The sequence below is a fragment of the Podarcis filfolensis genome (genome assembly GCF_964270895.1).
Source record: "Podarcis filfolensis genome assembly, chromosome: 18".
NCBI lineage: Eukaryota > Metazoa > Chordata > Lepidosauria > Squamata > Lacertidae > Podarcis > Podarcis filfolensis.
The window spans coordinates 7,021,610-7,042,246 of NC_139622.1; the positions used below are offsets into that span (position 1 = coordinate 7,021,610).

At 50.4% G+C, this 20,637-nt stretch overlaps 1 protein-coding gene across 2 annotated transcripts in view; it reads left to right on the plus strand.

Annotated features, from left to right (window-relative positions):
- Positions 1-20,637, plus strand: part of SH3GL1 (SH3 domain containing GRB2 like 1, endophilin A2) — a 52,601-nt gene that overhangs the window by 21,257 nt on the left and 10,707 nt on the right. For both annotated transcript variants that reach the window (XM_083594803.1, XM_083594802.1), the window contains exons 2-6: positions 8,086-8,154; positions 9,593-9,665; positions 14,173-14,316; positions 15,889-16,022; positions 20,093-20,251. In XM_083594803.1, coding sequence (XP_083450929.1) covers positions 8,086-8,154; positions 9,593-9,665; positions 14,173-14,316; positions 15,889-16,022; positions 20,093-20,251 — 579 coding nt within the window. The remainder of the gene's footprint in view (positions 1-8,085; positions 8,155-9,592; positions 9,666-14,172; positions 14,317-15,888; positions 16,023-20,092; positions 20,252-20,637) is intronic.

Genomic DNA, 20,637 nt, shown 5'->3' on the forward strand with positions numbered 1-20,637 from the left:
GGCCGGATCTGACCCATAGCTGTCAACCTTCCCTTTTTATGTGGGAAATTCCCTTATTCCAGTGCCGTTTCCCGCTGCTATCCCGGATTGTTAGATATCCCGTAGACTGTCCCCGGGACAAGTGAGGCAGCTGATCCCTTACAGTGGTACCTCAGGTTAAGTACTTAATTCGTTCCGGAGGTCCGTTCTTAACCTGAAACTGTTCTTAACCTGAAGCACCGCTTTAGCTAATGGGGCCTCCCGCTGCTGCCACGCCACCGGAGCACGATTTCTGTTCTCATCCTGAAGCAAAGTTCTTAACCTGAAGCACTATTTCTGGGTTTGAGGAGTCTGTAACCTGAAGCGTATGTAACCTGAAGCGTATGTAACCCGAGGTGCCACTGTATTTTCGAGGCTGCTGATCCCTTATTTTCAAATCTGAAAGTTGACAGCTATGGTCTGGCCCCCGGGCCTTAGTTTGCCTACCCATGCTCAGTCTAAAGCAGGGGTCAGCAAACATTTTCATGTAAAACTTTCACATGTAAAAAATGCATTGCTCATCGAAGGGAGTGGGTGGGGTTATCTAATTCCATTTAACTCAGGCATAGGCAAACTCGGCCCTCCAGATGTTTTGGGACTACAACTCCCATCATCCCTGACCACTGGGCCTGTTAGCTAGGGATCATGGGAGTTGTAGTCCCCAAAACATCTGGAGGGCCGGGTTCGCCTATGCCTGATTTAACTGCTGCAGCAGGCGGAATGCTAAAATTTGGCACGTGAGGCTTTCCAGACTCCTGGCTTCCCCCAAAGGAGTTTGGAAACAGCGTTTTTATGCTTGAGAGTTGAGACGTGCAGTACAACTGAGACTGCAGCCAAGCGCTCCAGAGGAGACTGAGCCAAGCCGTCCAACAGCCTGGAATGCAGGGGTGGGCGGGGGTGATTTCCCCCCCCCCCTTGACACACTTGGACTGTACTCTGGTTGCAGGAGGCAGGAAGAAAGGGGGCTCACCAGGCCGGCCAAGGAGGAGTGGAAGCCGTGCCTGTGGAATGCAGTCTGGGTTCTGCCAATGCGCAGTCCGATTGAAAAGCAAAAGCAAAAAAAAAGCAAAAGCAGCCATGCTGGTACGTAATAAACTGTGGTCTAATAACGTAATAAACTGAGCCTCTTTTAGGCTTCCTGATCAGCAGGTCGGCGGTTCGAATCCCCGCAACGGGGTGAGCTCGCGTTCCTCCGTCCCAGCTCCTGCCAAGCTAGCAGTTCGAAAGCACGCCAGCGCAAGTAGATAAATAGGTACCACTGCGGCGGGAAGGTAAACGGCTCTGGTTTCCGTCATTGTGTCCTGTTGCGCCAGAAGCTGTTTAGGCCTGCTGGCCACACGACCCGGAAAGCTGTCTGCGGACAAATGCTGGCCTTAAAGCGAGATGAGCGCCGCAACCCCATGGTCACCTTTGACTGGACTTAACCGTCCAGGGGTCCTTTACCTTTTTACCTTTACCTAAATTCCAAAATACACAACAGGGCGGCACCTTTCTTTAGAGCCCAACCAAGTTGTCAAAACTTTCTGAAGGCAGCCCTGTTCTGGGAAGCTTTTAATGTACTTTTTATGTTCTGTTGGAAGCCGCCTAGAGCGGCAGGGGCAACACTGTCAAAGGGGCAGGGTACAAGGAACAAATGGTTGCTGTTCTTGTTGTTTTGCCTCAGGTGGAGAAACAGGCTGGGCTGCCAGTGCTCATGTTATAGGTACCTTTTGCCCATGTTGCTTCACTTGTAAATAGAGATGTGAAAACTTGGAAATCCCCCAGAAAAAAATACCCCCCCTTCATTTTTCCTCCCTCTTCCCCAAGCCCTCGCACCTGTATTTTCAGTGTGCCATGCACATAGATAAAAAGGTAAAGGGACCCCTGACCATTAGGTCCAGTCGTGGCTGACTCTGGGGTTGCGGCGCTCATCTCGCTTTATTGGCCAAGGGAGCTTCCGGGTCATGTGGCCAGCAGGACTAAGCCGCTTCTGGCGAACCAGAGCAGCGCATGGAAACGCCGTTTACCTTCCCGCTGGAGTGGTACCTATTTATCTACTTGCACTTTGATGTGCTTTCGAACTGCTAGGTTGGCAGGAGCAGGGACCGAGCAACGGGAGCTCACCCCGTCGCGGGGATTGGAACCGCCGACCTTCTGATTGGCAAGTCCTAGGCTCTGTGGTTTAACCCACAGCGCCACCCACGTCCCTTATGCACATAGACGGCACTGAGTAAATAAATGATCACAATGAGCCGTGGTAAGAGTTTTTTCTTTCTTTACATTCTCAAAGCTCCGGGCGTCTCTTTTGCACATCTCTGGAGAGCAGGCTTGGAGCTAGAAGGACCTGAGGGTTCACAGAAAGCTCTGAGCTGGCCTGCTCTCCCTTGCAGCACTGAAAGCAATATGGTTCCTTGTTCAGCAGCGTCAATTGCTGATGTGCGGCAAAGATTTAAATCTCCGGCCTATTAAGGCTTCTTAGGAGCACAGAAAGCTGCCTTGACACTAAACCAGTCTATAGGTCCGTCTAGGTAAAGGAAAAAAGGCAAAGGGCCCCTGGATGGTTAAGTCCAGTCAAAGGCGACTATGGGGTTGTGGCGCTCATCTCGCTTTCAGGCCAAGGGAGCCGGCGTTTGTCCACAGACAGCTTTCCGGGACATGTGGCCAGCAGGACTCAACCGCTTCTGGCGCAACGGGACACCGTGACGGAAACCAGAACACAGAGAAACGCCGCTTACCTTCCTGCCGCAGTGGTACCTATTTATCTACTTACACTGGTGTGCTTTCGAACTGCTAGGTTGGCAGGAGCTGGGCCTGAGCAACGGGAGCTCACCTCTTGTGCGGATTCGAACCACTGACCTTCTGAACGGCAAGCCCAAGAGGCTCAGTGGTTTAGATTGCAGTGTCTTGCTCGGTCCTATCTGTAGTGGGTCTCCAGAGTTCCAGGCCAGGGTTCCAGGGATCACGCTACACCCTGAGCTCTGGGCTCCGGAAAAATAGCTAGAGCACTTTGCACTGGGCGTAACTAGTTCAAAGTGAAAGTGCCAAAGGGAGAAAGTTGCACACAAACGTGCAGATCAGCCTAGTATTTATCTGCAGTCCGCAGCGCACTGTGTGCCCAAGTGAGTCATTTGTTGAAACTTCATGATAGCAGGATGTTTGTCTGTGTGGTGGGTTTTTTAGGTAAGGCATGTGTGCCACAGTTAGGAACTCAGATATATCGGCTAATCACCAAATGCCACCTTGAACCTGGGTCAGAGTCATGCGCAACACAATGTCTGGGGCCCATCTTTTCCCCTTTCATTATTTTAGTTATAATTATAATTAATTACTTTTCTATAGCACTGTGTGTTTTAAAGATAGGGACACGGGTGGCGCTGTGGGTTAAACCACAGAGCCTAGGACTTGCCGATCAGAAGGTTGGCGGTTCGAATCCCTGCGACGGGGTGAGCTTCCGTTGCTCGGTCCCTGCTCCTGCCAACCTAGCAGTTCGAAAGCACATCAAAGTGTAAGTAGATAAATAGGTACCGCTCCGGCGGGAAGGTAAATGGCGTTTCCGTGCGCTGCTCTGGTTCACCAGAAGCGGCTTAGTTCTGCTGGCCACATGACCCGGAAGCTGTACACCGGCTCCCTCAGCCTGTAAAGCGAGATGAGCGCCGCAACCCCAGAGTCGGCCATGACTGGACCGAATGGTCAGGGGTCCCTTTACCCTTTACCTTTATGTTTTAAAGAAAGAGTCTCAAAGCGGTTTACAACACCTTAAAACATCCAATAAAACAATCCAGAATAAAACAACTTCAAGCTTGAAGGAATATATTTCAGATCTTTCTCTACGTGGTGTTTGGCTTTCCACATATTTATTTACCTACTTAATTTATAGAGCTGCCCCATAACATCTGGACTCTAAGAAGCCAGGGTGGTGTCGTGGTTAGCAGCGGTTCTCAACCTGTGGGTCCCCAGATGTTGTTGGACTACAACTCCCATCATCCCTGAATCCTGGCCTTGCTAGCTAGGGGTGATGGGAGTTGTAGTCCAACAACATCTGGGGGCACACAGGTTGAGAAAGGCTGGGTTAGAGTGTCGGACCAGGACCTGGGAGATCAGGGTTCGAATCCCCGATCCGTCATGAAGCTCTTCGCCTACCTCACAAGGTCGTTGTGGGGATTAACTGAGATGGGGGCTGAACCATGTGCTCCCTGGAGAAAAAGGTGGGAGATAAATTACTGCTCTTCTGCCACCTGCTTAAGGAAGCTGGAAGGGCCAGCCAGATGGAGACGTCTGTCGCCAACCTGGCTTCCAGAGATCTCCATGTGGCTGCAGTTGGGCACGCGCCTGGCGCCTGGTGAATTTCTGTCGCCGATGTGGACAGCTCTTGTGCCACAGAATTGTGCATGGATGGATGTTGCCCACCCTCCTCTTTACAGGATCCTTTCTCAGGAAGGGCCTTGCCACTCAGTACAGTGGTACCTCTGGATGCGAACGGGATCCGTTCCGGAGCCCCGTTCGCATCCTGAAACGAACGCAACCTGCGTCTGCGTGGGTTGCAGTTCGCCGTGTCTGCGCATGCGCGTGAGGTCATTTTGAGCGTCTGCACATGCGCGAGCGGCGAAACTCAGAGGTTACGCGTTCCGTTACTTCCTGGTCGCCGTGGAGCCTAACCTGAAAACGCTCAACCTATAGCATATTTAACCCGAGGTATGACTATATCTAGTGATGTATGGAAGTGAAAGCTGGAGCATAAAGAAGGCTGATCGTCGGAAAATAGATGGTTTTGAATTCTGGTGCTGGAGGAGACTCTTGAGAGTCCCATGGACTGCAAGAAGATCAAACCTCTCCATTCTGAAGGAAATCAGCCCTGAGAGCTCACTGGAAGGACAGATCCTGAAGCTGAGGCTCCAATACTTTGGGCGCCTCATGAGAAGAGAAGACTCCCTGGAAAAGACTCTGATGTGGGGAAAGATGGAGGGCACAAGGAGAAGGGGACGATGGAGGACGAGATGGTTGGACAGTGTTCTGGAAGCTACCAACATGAGTTTGACCAAACTGCAGGAGGCAGTGGAAGACAGAAGTGCCTGGCATGCTCTGGTCCAGGGGGTCACGAAGAGTCGGACACGACTAAACAACAACAACAACGACTGTATCGGGGCTGAATGCTTCATCTTAGAAATTGCATCTTAGAAGTTGCAAAGGGACCGCGAGGGTCATCTACTCCAGCCCCCTGCAACGGAGGAATCTGCTGCTCAGTTTGGGGCTTGAACGCATGGCCCTGAGATGAAGAGTCTCGTGCTCCACAGACTGAGACTCTGCAGGCAGCCTCCCGCCTCTCCTCCAAGGGCATTGCTTTTCCCATAGAAGCGGGTGACCCTCCAGAGATGACCTTGCCGGTGGTGGTGGAAGGCAGGAAGGAAGGAATTGTCATCCTGGTGGAGACTACATCCGAAGGAGCACCTGCCCTCCCATTGACCTTATTGTGCACTGGAACAAACAGATGTCATCTTGCAGAGAAGAGTTTTAATCGTAGAGAAGGACCTCTACAGTGGTACCGTCCCATCCATGGAATCACTACCCCGCGGAGGCTCGCGTTTTCGGCACTTTGCCCAGACCTTTCTTTAACTGAGCTTTAAAACTCCGGCGGCCTTTATCCTCTTGTTTTTATAGGCTCAGCTAGAGCAATGTTTGTTCTGTGTCCGTCGCAACGATGAACGTGTTGTTGCAGAGAGAAAGGTACAGAGACGGAAACGAGAAAAGGGGAAGACCAAGCTACAACATTTTCCTTTTTTGAAATCGTTTTTATTTGATTTTGCCAAATGCATATCCATATCCATGTATAGAGATTTCTCTGAATCTCGAGACTTCCCCCCCACCCCCTCTGTGGGTCCTGTTGTTAACATTTAAAACTGCATATTATTCCGTAGCCTGTATTCCATATCAATCCATATTGTCCATAACGTTTGTTGCATTGCAAGTGAGATTAAAATCCTGCTAATGTTTTCATCTGCTTGCAGTGGTCCCCTAGGTAGATGCTAATTTTCCCCGATCATTTTTAAAGTTTTTGTCCTTGCTAAGCTACAACGTTTTTCTGATCAGATCCCCACCCCTTTTTGAAGGAAGGAAGGAAGGAAGGAAGGAAGGAAGGAAGGAAGGAAGGAAGGAAAAGAAAGAAAGAAAGAAAGAAAGAAAGAAAGAAAGAAAGAAAGAAAGAAAGAAAACTCTAGGTTAGGTTGGCTTCCTTCTGTCTTGGAAGACAACAAAAGGACCCCTGGATGGTTAAAGTCCAGTCAAAGGCAACCATGGGGTTGCGGCGCTCATCATTCTGGGTCATGTTTCTGGAGGACGAGATGGTGGGACAGTGTTCTGGAAGCTACCAGCATGAGTTTGACCAAACTGCGGGAGGCAGTGGAAGACAGGAGTGCCTGGCGTGCTCTGGTCCAGGGGGTCACGAAGAGTCGGACACCACTAAACGACTAAACAACAGCAACAAGAATAAAGCCTGGAAAAGACAGGTTGGAGTCTTGCCTGTTTGCTCTCGAGCAACCATACCACCACCTGACAGTTCTGAATGCTAGAAAAAATGCCAAGGACTGTTTGGAATAATTGGAACCAAACATTGAACGTAACTAGTGGATTCTGTGAAGGGATGAACGCGAACTGGAATCACTTCCGTTTTGGACGTCTTGAAATTGAACTAGTTCCTTTGAAAATGTGCTCTCTAGGCTCTGTCACTAGCAAGCTTCCTTGCTTACACTTACCCAGCATATTTGTAATCTGTTCTTCCCTAAGTGAAACTTGGTTGTGCTTGGATAAGGGTGTGAATTAAAAAATCGTGGAGGTGGAAGCGAGCTCCAGGTCTAGTCCCACTAAAGCATCCATGACAGGTGGACATCCATTAAATGTGTTGCTTTTTAGTTGTTGAAATAAATAAATAAAATTGTCCGGTAGCACCTTAGAGACCAACTAAGTTTGTTCTTTGTTGTTGTTTGTTCTTTGCACACATTCCTTTTTGCGCAACCAGGCAAGGAGTCACCTGCCTCAGGTAGGCAGAGATAAACAAGAACGCAGCAACGAATGGATCGAAATTTTACCTTTGTGCGGTCGTTTTTTCCCCCTGACGCACATTCACCTCCACTGGAGGTCCTCTGAATAATATAAATGGGTGTTCTCTAGCAGCATAAGGTGCCTTGTTGTTGTTTAGTCATTTAGTCATGTCCGACTCTTCGTGACCCCCTGGACCAGAGCACGCCAGACACTTCTGTCTTCCACTGCCACCCGCAGTTTGGTCAAACTCATGCTGGTAGCTTCGAGAACACTTTCCAACCATCGTCCTCTGTCATCCCCTTCTCCTTGTGCCCTCCATCTTTCCCAACATCAGGGTCTTTTCCAGGGAGTCTTCTCATGAGGTGGCCAAAGTATTGGAGCCTCAGCTTCAGGATCTGTCCTTCCAGTGAGCACTCAGGGCTGATTTCCTTCAGAATGGAGAGGTTTGATCTTCTTGCAGTCCATGGGACTCTCAAGAGTCTCCTCCAGCACCAGAATTCAAAAGCATCAATTCTTCGGCGATCAGCCTTCTTTATGGTCCAGCTTTCGCTTCCATACATCACTACTGGGAAAACCATAGCTTTTACTATACGGACCTTTGTCGGCAAGGTGATGTCTCTACTTTTTAAGATGCTGTCTAGGTTTGTCATTGCTTTTCTCCCAAGGAGCAGGCGTCTTTTAATTCCGTGGCTGCTGTCACCATCTGGAGTGTTCTAGGTTCTAAGTTCTAGGTATAAGCTTTTGTGTGCATGCACACTTCTTCAGATACCATGCACACAAAAGCTTATACCCAGAACAAACTTAGTTGGTCTCTAAGGTGCTACTGGACAATTTTTTAATTTATTTCGACTGCTTCAGACCAACACAGCTACCTACCTGTTTTTAGTTGTTGTTATGGAGAAAAAAATCCTCAATAAAAGAGCAAGATAATTGAAAGGTGCCCAATCTGTTTCTCCTGCAAAAAAGTAAGAAAAAAAAGTTGACAATTCTGAAATTGTGTGTTAGCTGAGCAGCTGCCTGCTGAAACGTGCTTTGTGTTTCTTGTTTTCTTTATAGATGGTCAGCGAGAAGGTTGGAGGAGCCGAGGGCACCAAGCTAGATGAAGACTTCAAGGAAATGGAAAAGGTGAGTAGAGGAAATGCAACATTGCACATGGGTGCAATGTGGGGATGGCACATTCATGTCTATGCTCTGCTAACCTCAAGGTTAGATTACCGCAATGCGTTATACGTAGGGCTGCCTCTGAAGACAGTTCGGAAACTTCACCTGGTGCAGAATTCAGCGGCCAGGTTGCTCACGGGACTGGCAAGACGGCTTGAGCATCTCACACCAATCCTGGTCCGATTGCACTGGCTGCCAGTTAGTTTCCTGGCCCAGTTCAAAGTGCTGGTCCTGACCTATACAGCCTTAAACGGCTCAGGACCTCAGTACCTCAAGGACCGCCTCTTTCCATATGAACCTACCCACACCCTGAGATCATCTTCCGAGGCCTTCCTTCATGTGCCTCCTCCTTGAGAGGTGCGGAGGGTGGCAACACGAGGACGGGGCCTTCTCTGCAGTGGCTCCCCGTCCGTGGAATGCTCTCCCCAGGGAAGTTGCCTGGCGCCTTCATTATACACCTTTAGGTACCAGGCAAAAGCGTTCCTTTTTAATCAGGCCTTTCGTTGACCTGATGGACATCCTATACGCTTTTGAAATGTGGCTCTTTTGGGGGGGTGTTATTGGGTTATTGCTTTTATTTTAATTTTATATACTGTGATCTTTTTATGTGAACCACCCTGAGACCTCTGGGTATAGAGCGGTATATAAATTTGATCATCATGATCACCACCATAATACATGAAATGAGTCCTCTGGCAACTGGACTCAACTTCAGGCTGGCTCACATCAGGGTTGAGGAACTCACACCATCCCTAGCTAACAGGACCAGTGGTCAGGGATAATAGGAATTGTAGTGTAACGATATCTGGGGACCCAAGGTTGAGAAAAGCTGGTACAGACCTTCCCCAAACGTATGCAGGGCACCCCTTGGGAAGGCTGTTCTAGGTCCTACAAAACATACACAGGTGGCACTGTGGTCTAAACCGCTGAGCCTCTTAGGCTTGCCGATCGGAAGGTCGGCAGTTCAAATCCCCGCGACGGGGTGAGCTCCTGTTGCTCTGTCCCAGCTCCTGCCAACCTAGCAGTTCGAAAGCACACCAGTGCAAGTAGATAAATAGGTACCGCTCCGGCGGGAAGGTAAAAGGCATTTGCATGCACTCTGGTTTCCGTCACGGTGTCCCGTTGCACCAGAAGCGGTTTAGTCTTGCTGGCCACATGACCCAGAAAGCTGTCTGTGGACAAACGCCGGCTCCCTCGGCCTGAAAGCAAGATGAGCGCCGCAACCCCATCGTCACCTTTGACTGGACTTAACCATCCAGGGGTCCTTTTACCATTACCTTTTTTATAACAATGTTCTGGATTTGCATTTCCACTGAAAGTGGTTAATCTTCTCCAGTCATTAGAGTTAACTGTGGCCTGCTACTGCTTTTGTATTGTCAAATCATTGCTTCCATTTCTACAGAAAGTGGATCTCACCAGCAAAGCTGTTACAGAAGTCTTGGCTAGGACTACGGAATACCTCCAACCCAATCCTGGTAAGGCCCTTTGCCATGGCTAAGTGGCAGCTGAGCTTTTTTCCCCATTTTGCGAATTTTGTCCAGAATTGTTTCTTTTTTAAAAAAAAAGCATTTGCTTTTCGAGACGAATTCTACTTCCTTCCTTGAGACCTTCTTGGGCTCCAGCTCCCAGCAGTCAGTGCAGCCAGCAGTAGGGAATGATGGGAACTGGAGTCTCACAACATCAGGCACAGGCAAACTCGGCCCTCCAGATGTTTTGGAACTACAACTCCCATCATCCCTAGCTAGCAGGACCAGTGGTCAGGGATGATGGGAGTTGTAGTCCCAGAAACATCTGGAGGGCCGAGTTTGCCTGTGCCTGGACAACATCCACAGCCCCCATTCCCCAGCACCCCAGAGTTTTTAAAAAAAGACAGCACGTAAAACAGCTCGGTGGCTGTTCGTTGCTAGACAAGAGGCGGTGCTCTTCCAGCAGAAAGCTGTGATTTTGATGTGGAACATCTGCATGGGAATTTTGGCACTCCGCTCGGGTGGAAAAAAACAGCGCAACCCGTTTCTGCAGCCAGAAAGGGACGGGTGGTTTTGTTTCGCTTAACGTTGCTCGATGCAACGTGAAATCTTTTGGCGTGATGGAGTCCCCTGCATCTTATTCTGTAGCTGGTGCTATCCACACACACACACACACACACACACACACACACACACACATACACCATTTCTTCACCGATACCACGGTCTCCGACTCTTGTTTTGTTTTTGCTTAGACCTCTCTGTGTGTTTTTTCTTACTTGATCTGTATTTTGTGGTCACGGGGGAAATAGTTTTTTGTTGAGTTTTCGTGGCGACTTCTTTGACTGCTTTTCGGTGATCAGATCCTGGTTTAATCAGCCGGGATGTGCTTGGGCTATGCACGCTTGCACCTTGCCCCTATTTTATTTATTCGTGTTGGTGGCTCTTACATCGCCTCGCATTCCAAAGGAAATCTCTTAAGCAGCTTGCGACATCCTAAAAATATCGGAAATAAAAAGCCAGATACAAGAAGCGCAGTGGGAGGGGAAATCCACATTTTAGAGTTGCGGAAGGAACACTTAAGACATCCAACTGAGCAGGCTCTTGAGAAGGTGTGCTATTTAAACCTGCCCCCTTTCCCACCTTTTCAAAGTCAGAAGACCCGAGGGGTAGCCCAGTGCCAGATAACTTCATGGCCCAGAAATATGGCACAGCGCCTCTCTTCTGCCTGCAGGGAGGACTCAAATTTAAGAAAATGGGGGGAGATAGCACAGAGTTGTTGAGGTTTTTTTGCTGTGGTTTACCCAGGGTTGTTCAGGGACGCGGGTGGTGCTGTGGTTAAACCACAGAGCCTAGGGCTTGCCGATCAGAAGGTCGGCGGTTCGAATCCCCGCGACGGGGTGAGCTCCTGTTGCTCGGTCCCTGCTCCTGCCAACCTAGCAGTTCAAAAGCTTGTCAGAGTGCAAGTAGATAAATAGGTACCACTCCGGCGGGAAGGTAAATGGCGTTTCTGTGCGCTGCTCTGGTTCTCCAGAAGCGGCTCAGTCCTGCTGGCCACATGACCCGGAAGCCGTACGCCGGCTCCCTCGGCCAATAAAGCGAGATGAGCGCCGCAACCCCAAAGTCGGCCACGACTGGACCTAATGGTCAGGGGTCCCTTTACCTTCACCTTTACCAGATGTCCCCAGGGACAGTCCCTGGATTTACAAATCAGTCCCCATACAAAATCTATTGAAGTTGAAAAGTGCCCCCGGATTCATTGAAAAAAATCTGGTAACCTTAACTTAGACGGCTGTGGGAAGGGGGGGACTTTCAGCCTCAGCAACTGATTCACAGGGTAAGAGGGATGAGCTTCTGTGCTCATTAGACCAGACACCCAGCCAAGCCTGGGGATATCATGCTTTTGCTAATAAAGAGTTAGCTCCCAACTTTGAACTGGCGGCTTGCTCTTTGACATGGGGTGGAGGGCTTGAAGCTGGGTCTTTCTGCACCACGCAGGGCAGATATTCTGCCACTGAGCTGTAAGCCCTCTTCCCAAAATAAAGCCTTCATGGTTCCTGTAAGGGAACTGCCATCGGAGCCAGAGGGAGAGGGAGGGCTCCAAAGGGATTCCGGAGAGCGTCCCGGGAGGGAGAGAAGCAGCACATCTTCTGGGGAAGGAAATCAGCGTAGCACCAGTGGAGAAGGGGGGCAGATGGGGGAATCGGCGAGGTGGCTCCATGACTCCTCGCCGGGGACCAGCGGGGAGAGCACGGGTCCTCCGCTGCCTACGCCCTCCTTGCGCAGAAGACTTCCGCGCAGGGAGAGTAGGAGGAGACTAGGCGTCAAAGAGCTTCTTTGCTGGAAGAAGTTCAAGAAACGCCCACTGACGGATTCTGCCAGTGATTGAGACAGCCACTGGAGAGTGGCTGTCCGGACAGAAAGAGTTCACTCAAGCAACCCAGCCAGGTGTGGCGCCGATTTACGCACGAGCAACCCCTAGAACCATTACAGTTCCAAATGAGCACATGATTTTGGGAGCACAGGAAGTTGCTTGAGAACTGAGTTGAGGCCACTGGCCTGTCCAGCCCAATATCACCTGCGCTGACCGTGGCATTCCAGGGTTTCAGCAAGAGAAGGGGTCTTCCCTACCCCCCGCTTGCTGACCTGTCCCTTTGAGCTGAAGGTGGCTTTCGACGCGCACTGTGTTTTCTGCTGCTGAGCCAGCCGGCAAGGCGGTCCGTGCGGCCTGCTCCCGATTCTTGGCATTTGGGTTGCATTCCAGCAGGCTTCCCGTAACCACTTCTGCAAAGAGGACCCCAGGGATTAATTTGGATCTTTGCCAGAAGATCAGGGAGTCCATAGCTTTCGCGCACACACCCCCCTCACTTCTGGCAAGTTCCAGGCTGGACTATTTTCTGCCTGCGATCCTGGAAAAACGACCATTACCTGATATTTCTGGGTCGTTCGAAGACAATAGAATTTTCTTTTCTTGGCCGGCGAGGCTGCCTCTCCTGTTTCCCTCCCCTGCTTAATTATTGGCAATCGCCTTGACTCGTTGGCAAGACGGTCTGATGGAAACTCTTGTGTGGCTGCCGTCCATAGCTGTCAACTGTCCCTTATTTGGCGGGAAAGACCCTTATCCCAGAGCTGTGTCTTATTGATGATGTCCCTTAAATTTCCCGGGTTTCAAAGGAAGCAGCTCCTCTCCCTCCCACCCTGCCGGCCAGGGAGGAGGGAGGCTCCAACTGTGTTGCTTGGGTGCCTGGCCCGCCCCCCTCCGGCCTCCTCTCACCAGCCTCGGCCCCCAGGAGCCCCTCCCCGCCGGGACTGGCGGGAGTCTCTGAACTGAGCGTCTCTGCCTGGGGCCTCCCCTCTGCCCGCCCCCGCCGCTCCCACTAGGCCGTACTGTGGCTGCGCCACCGAAGGACCCGGATGAGATGGGCATCCTGGCGCGGCCTACGAATTGCTGAGGAGCCTTGAGAGGAGAGCGAGGGCTACCATAGAGAAAGCAGTTCAGAGAGAGGAGGAGGAAGTGCGGGCAGGTGTTCCAAGGGCTACAAGGGAAGGACCGCAAGTGCATCTCCCATAGATTTGTAGTGGTAGACTAGCATAGATGGTCTGATCTGCGGGTTTACTTTGGGCGCTATTCCCCCCCACTTCCTCCCGCCCTGCCTGATGGAACTGAGAGCTGTAGATGGAGCACGAGAGAAAAGATACAGAACTGCAGCAGCATCTTCGTAGCTTGGACTTCGATTTGCGTGAAAAGTGGTTGCTGCTTGTAGTTATTTAGCGTATTTTTTGCTCTATAGGACGCACTTTTTCCCCTCCAAAAATTAAGGGGAAATGGGTGTGTGTCCTATGGAGCGAATGCAGGCTCCTTGGCTTCAGCAATAGCAACACGAAGTGCAGAGGGAGCGCTCCCTCCGCACTCCGGAGGCTTGGCGTTGCTTTCGCTGAAGCCTGGAGAGCGAGAAGGGTCGGTGCGCACCGACCCCTTGCTCTCCAGGCTTCAGGGATAGCCGCATGAAGCCTTTGGAGCGCAGCGGGACCTCGCGCTGCACTCCAAAGGCTTCGGGTTCCTTTAGCTGAAGCCAGGAGAGCAAGACTCTCCTGGCTTCAGCAGAGAGGGAGAGCTGTGCAGCGCCCCTTCAGCGAAGCGGGAGGAGAAATGGAAGGGGCTCCGTTTCTCCTGCCGCTTCGCTGAAGGGGCGCTGGGCAGAGAGGGGGAGACTTTTTTCCCCCTTGTTCTCCCCCTTAAAACAAGGTGCATCCTATGGTTGGGTGCGTCCTATAGAGCGAAAAATACGGTAATTGCAGTGTTTCATCGGCTGGTGTCTTGAGCAGCAACCTCTGGAAACGAAGGGCTAAAAACCGGCTGCTCTCCCAAATTATCTGGTCCCTTTTCACTTCGTATTTCAGCTGGTTGACTAAAATCCCTTATTTTGGTTGCTGATCCCTTATTTTCAAGGCTGCTGGTCCCTTATTTTCAAATCTGCAAGTTGACAGCAATGCTGCCGTCTCTTTTCTACACCAGCGTCCCGGGCCAAGCTGACCATGCTGAACACCGTGTCCAAAATTCGAGGGCAAGTGAAGAATCCAGGCTACCCGCAGTCGGAAGGCCTTCTTGGAGAGACCATGATCCGTTACGGAAAGGAGCTGGGCGAAGACTCCAATTTCGGTGAGGGCACCCTACCCATATTATTATTATCATTAGGTTGCTTGGTTGGCATCCGTCTGTGTCTCAGGTGACAATGGAAGAGGTTACTTTAACCATTGGAGAGTTACGGCGCCTCCTGTGGCCATAGAGGCCAATACAGGAGAGACATGTTTTGTTGCAGCTGGGGCAGAGAGAGGCGTCCCCTACCTGGGATCTTCCCCATGCAGAGCAGGCACTGTGTCGCCTGTCCGCTTTCACCCTTGTGGGTTTTGCACAGCCTTACCAAGGCTGCTTTGCTTTCTTGCTTTCCTTTTATTTATTTTATGTTTAAAATATATTTTGTTTTTTTTAGAATAGTTTTTATTTGATTTTACAAATTCATTCGCACTCCTGATCGCAAAAAATAAATAAATTAAAATTGCACAAGATTCTTTCGAATCTCAAAATGTCCCTCCTCCCCTCTGTGGGTTCTTTAAGTAACTTTTATAACTGTGTATTATAAGTCCTTCTTATTTACAGGGATGCAAATGAATGAATGGGACGCGGGTGGCGCTGTGGGTTAAACCACAGAGCCTAGGACTTGCTGATCAGGAGGTTGGCGGTTCGAATCCCCACCACAGGGTGAGCTCCCGTCGCTCGGTCCCTGCTCCTGCCAACCTAGCAGTTCGAAAGCACGTCAAAGTGCAAGTAGATAAATAGGTACCACTCCGGCGGGAAGGTAAACGGCGTTTCCGTGCGCTGCTCTGGTTCACCAGAAGCGGCTTAGTCCTGCTGGCCACATGACCCGGAAGCTGTACGCCGGCTCCCTGGGCCAATAAAGCAAGATGAGCGCCGCAACCCCAGAGTCGGTCATGACTGGACCTAATAGTCAGGGGTCCCTTTACCTTTACCTTATTGTATCCAAAGTTCATTGTAAGAGTTATTTAAAACCTGCCAAAGAGTGTTTACAGGGGTCTTTCAGATACGATATAAATTTGTCCCGTTCTTTTGATCCTCCTGATTTCTGATTTTCCTGGTTATTCTTGCCATCTCTGTGTAATCCAATAGTTTCATCTGCCAGTCCACCCTAGTAGGTATCTTGTCGTCTTTCCAACTCTGGGCAAGGAGCATCCTTGCAGCCGTTGAAGCGTACATAAACCATCTTTTCCATTCCTTTGGTATAAAGGTAAAGGGGACCCCTGACCATTAGGTCCAGTCGTGACCGACTCTGGGGTTGCAACGCTCATCTCGCTTTATTGGCCGAGGGAGCCGGCGTACAGCTTCCGGTTCATGTGGCCAGCATGACTAAGCCGCTTCTAGTGAACCAGAGCAGCGCACGGAAATGCCGTTTACCTTCCCGCTGGAGTGGTACCTATTTATCTACTTGCACTTTGATGTGCTTTCGAACTGCTAGGTTGACAGGAGCAGGGACCGAGCAACAGGAGCTCACCCCGTCGCGGGGATTCGAACTGCCAACCTTCTGTTTGGCGAGTCCTAGGCTCTGTGGTTTAACCCACAGCGCCACCTGCATACTTTCCTTTTAACCAGCTATCTTGTCTCTCCCTTCATCCCCGCTCTCCCGGCGCTGCTGTTTCCCTTTCGCCCCGCACGAAGGCGACGCGCTGCTGGACGCTGGCGAGTCCATGAAGCGCTTGGCTGAGGTTAAAGACTCTCTGGACATCGAGGTCAAGCAGAACTTCATCGACCCCCTTCAGAACTTGTGCGACAAGGACTTGAAAGAGATCCAGGTAACCGCGATTGCACTTGATAGGATAAGAACGTAGGCAGCTGCCTTGTCGTCGGGGGCATGCTGAGGAGCAGGAGGACAGTATAGATTTGAAACAGTGGTTTGCAGAGGGGCATAGTTCAGAAGACAGAAGTTGGGAAGAACTGGGGGGTGAACAGCTAGGAGGAGAAGAATTGGGAGAAAGAGAGTTTTTTTAAAAAAAATTACCGTATTTTTTGCTCTATAAGACTCACTTTTTCCCTCCTAAAAAGTAAGGGGAAATGTGTGTGCGTCTTATGGAGCAAATGCAGGCTGCGCAGCTATCCCAGAAGCCAGAACAGCAAGATCGCTGCGCAGTGAAAGCAGCGATCCCTCTTGCTGTTCTGGCTTCTGGGATTCAGAATATTTTTTTTCTTGTTTTCCTCCTCCAAAAACTAGGTGCGTCTTGTGGTCTGGTGCATCTTATAGAGAGAAAAATACGGTATTTAATCATTTTTTCGATACAAACAACAACCCCAAAAAACACTACAACAAAAACCATAATACAGTGGTACCTCGGGTTAAGTACTTAATTCGTTCCGGAGGTCTGTTCTTAACCTGAAACTGTTCTTAACCAGAAGCACCACTTTAGCTAATGGGGCCTCCTGCTGCTGCCGCACTGCCAGAGCCCGATTTCTGTTCTTATCCTGAAGCAAAGTTCTTAACCTGAAGCACTATTTCTGGGTTAGTGGAGTATGTAACCTGAAGTGTATGGAACCTGAAGCATATGTAACCCGAGGTACCACTGTAACAATAACACAATTTGACAATTCGGATTCAGAGAGAGAGAGTTAACAGACTCACTTTCTCTGGAAAGCGTCCATCTGATCAGCCCAAGGAGAGCAGATAAGTTGGCTGCACAGAAAGCACAGTGGTTGCGATAGCAGGTTGCAAGAGGCGGGAGTGATGGGGGTGACAAGGGGGGCAGTGAATGGAACCCTTAACTGGGAGCACCTCATCCCTAGGAATGGATGCTTTGTTCTTTCGCTGTAATCATTAAAACTTCGAACTGGTAAGAGACTCCTTTCGCTTTGTACTGCTTGTTGTTTAGTCGTGTCTGACTCTTCGTGACCCCCTGGACCAGAGCATGCCAGGGACTCCTGTCTTCCACTGCCTCCTGCAGTTTGGTCAAACTCATGCTAGTAGCTTCGAGAACACTGTCCCACCATCTCGTCCTCTGTCGTCCCCTTCTCCTTGTGCCCTCCATCTTTCCCAACATCAGGGTCTTTCCCAGGGAGTCTTCTCTTCTCATGAGGTGGCCAAAGTCTTGGAGCCTCAGCTTCAGGATCTGTCCTTCCAGTGAGCACTCAGGGCTGATTTCCTTCAGAATGGAGAGGTTTGATCTCCTTGCAGTCCATGGGACTCTCAAGAGTCTCCTCCAGCACCAGAATTCAAAAGCATCCATTCTTGGGCGATCAGCCTTCTTGATGGTCCAGCTCTCACTTCCATACATCACTACTGGGAAAACCATAGCTTTTACTATACGGACCTTTGTCGGCAAGGTGATGTCTACTTATTATTGTTCTGCTTATCTACTGCCAAAGGGCAGAGAGGAAGCAGAGTCCCTGAAGCCTGACAGTTGTGCTGGTCTGCCCGGCTCAGTATTGTCTACACGGACTGGCAGCAGCTCTCCAGAGTTTAAATGGGTTTCCCACCCCAAGACGATGTCGGGAATTTGAACCCGGGACCTTCTGCATGCAGAGCAGAGGCTGTGCCACCTAGCTACGGCTTTTGGCTTTGGGGAAACTCTCACAGGGCTTTTTATGCAGCTGTGCCATTTCATCTATTTATTTTGCGTAACGATCGCCTATATTTTTAATTGTGGTACAGGCGTACCTGGGACGCGGGTGGCGCTGTGGGTTAAGCCACAGAGCCTAGGGCTTGCCGATCAGAAGGTTGGCGGTTCGAATCCCCGCGACGGGGTGAGCTCTCGTTGTTCGGTCCCAGCTCCTGCCAACCTAGCAGTTTGAAGGCACATCAAAGTGCAAGTAGATAAATAGGTACCACTCCGGCAGGAAGGTGAACGGTGTTTCCGTGCGCTGCTCTGGTTCGCCAGAAGCAGCTTAATCCTGCTGGCCACATGACCCGGAAGCTGTACGCCGGCTCCCTCAGCCAGCAAAGCGAGATGAGCGCCGCAACCCCAGAGTCGGCCACGACTGGACCTAATGGTCAGGGGTCCCTTTACCTTTACAGGAGTACCTTGGTTTTTGAACAGCTTAGTTCTCGAACGTTTTGGCTCCCGAACGCCACAAACCCGGAAGTGACTTTTTAAACTGACTGTTCAATATCTGAATAGTGACTTTTTAAACTGACTATTTGGTATCTGAAGAAGTGTGAATGCTCGCGAAAGCTTATACCCAGAACAGACTTAGTTGGTCTCTAAGGTGCTACTGGACAATTTTTTAATTTATTTTGACTGCGTCAGATCACCATGGCTACGTATCTGTATTCAGTCACTAGTTAGAATTCTTTCTGTTGCTTTTAATAGTGTTTAATGTTCTGTAGTTGCACCCTGATACTTCTGATCGCCGCATTACAGGGGGTTGGACTAGAAGACCTTTGAAGGTCCCTTCCAGCTCTATGAGTCTATGATTCTGTGATGGGGCAGTGCAGAAATGCTTTTGTAAATAAGGAAATGCTGGCTGCTCTTCACTTCCCCCATCCCCTGCCCTGTTTATCCTCACAAGCCGACCCCATGAGCTTGGATAGATTGAGAGGCAATGAGTCATTTCATACCCAAACGGGGATTTTGAACCTTGGGTCTCAAGTCCTAGGGTGGAACTCAACCTTGCGCTGATACGATTGTTCTGTCAGCGAAATAAATAATAATTTATCGCTTGCACCCCGCCCATCTGACTGGGTTGCTCCAGCCGCTCCAACTGAATATAAAAGAGCACACGATGACGCCAGCCATCAAAGCTGCCTTCCGATGTCTTCTAAAAGTCAGATAGTTGTTTATTTCCTTGACATCTGCTGGGAGGGTGTTCCACAGGGCGGGTGCCACCACTGAGAAGGCCCTCTGCCTGGTTCCTTGTAACCTCACTTCTCGCAGGGAGGGAACCGCCAGGTGGCCCTCGGAGCTGGACTTCCATGTCCAGGCTGAACGATGGGGGTGGAGACGCTCCTTCAGGTCTACAGGACCCAGGCCATTTAGGGCTTTAAAGCTCAGCACCAGCAATTTAAATTGTGCTCAGAAACATCCTGGGAGCCAGTGTAGATCTTTTAGGACCAGTGTCCCCGCTTGCCTGACGGAACAATCTCTCCTCTCTTCCCCCTTGCTGGGAGTTCTCCCAACCCTCTGGGATTTGGGAGAGGCATGGGGGACGCAGGTGAAATGGGGGGGTGGAGACCCCTGTTGCGCTGTTTGGAGTCTTTGCACTGGCTTCTGCTAGCACACTGAATACGGCCCCTAGTCTCTTGACCACTTCGCTTGGCACTGGAAATGCCTCCCGGATGAGTCTTTATTCGTGGTTTGCACACGTCCTGCAAGATTTCTAATGCACTTCCGGATCGGGGCGAGGTTCAAGACCCAAAAACTTGCTGTTACAGTCACACCTCGTGTTGCGTTTGCTTCAGGTTGAGCGTTTTCAGGTTGCGTCCTGCGGCGACCCGGAAGTACAGTGGTACCTCAGGTTACATACGCTTCAGGTTACATATGCCTCAGGTTACAGACTCCGCTAACCCAGAAATAGTGCTTCAGGTTAAGAACTTTGCTTCAGGATGAGAACAGAAATCGGGCTCCGGCGGCGCAGTGGCAGCAGCAGGAGGCCCCATTAGCTAAAGTGGTGCTTCAGGTTAAGAACAGTTTCAGGTTAAGAACGGACCTCCGGAACGAATTAAGTACTTAACCTGAGGTACCACTGTACCACGCAGACGCTCAAAATGACATCATGCGCAGAGCGGCAAATCGCGACCCACGCAGACGCGGCTTGCGTTCTGCTCATGTTGCGAACAGGGCTCCGGAACGGATCCTGTTCGCAACCAGAGGTACCACTGCATTTGTGCTTCTACGGGGAGGAATTCACTTCCCTCCTCGACTTCTCCTCTCTGCAGCACCATCTGAAGAAGCTGGAAGGCCGGCGATTAGACTTTGACTACAAAAAGAAGCGGCAGGGGAAGATCCCGGACGAGGAGCTGCGGCAAGCGCTGGAGAAGTTCGAGGAGTCGAAGGAAGTGGCAGAGACGAGCATGCACAACCTTCTGGAGACGGACGTGAGTATGGTTTGGACCCAGGCTCCCCAGAACCCACACCCCTCTCCTCTGCAAGTTAAATCGCACGCTGATCCCATCGTGGGCGCCTCTGCCAAAAGCCAGGCTCTCTTTTTTAAGACAACAACAACAACAACAACAACAATTTATTTATATCCCGCGCTCCCCAGCCAAAGCCGGGCTCAGAGTGGCTAACAACAGCAAAATAATACAACATTCTAAAATCATTTCATTATAAAACAAAACACTGAACATTTGAAATACTTTATTGTCACTTGTACAACTTGTATACAGCGAGATTACACCAGCACCCCCCACTCCACTCTCTTAGTCTTAATTCCCCTCGTTTACTGACGCACGTTCGAATCCCCGCAATGACGGAGTGAGCT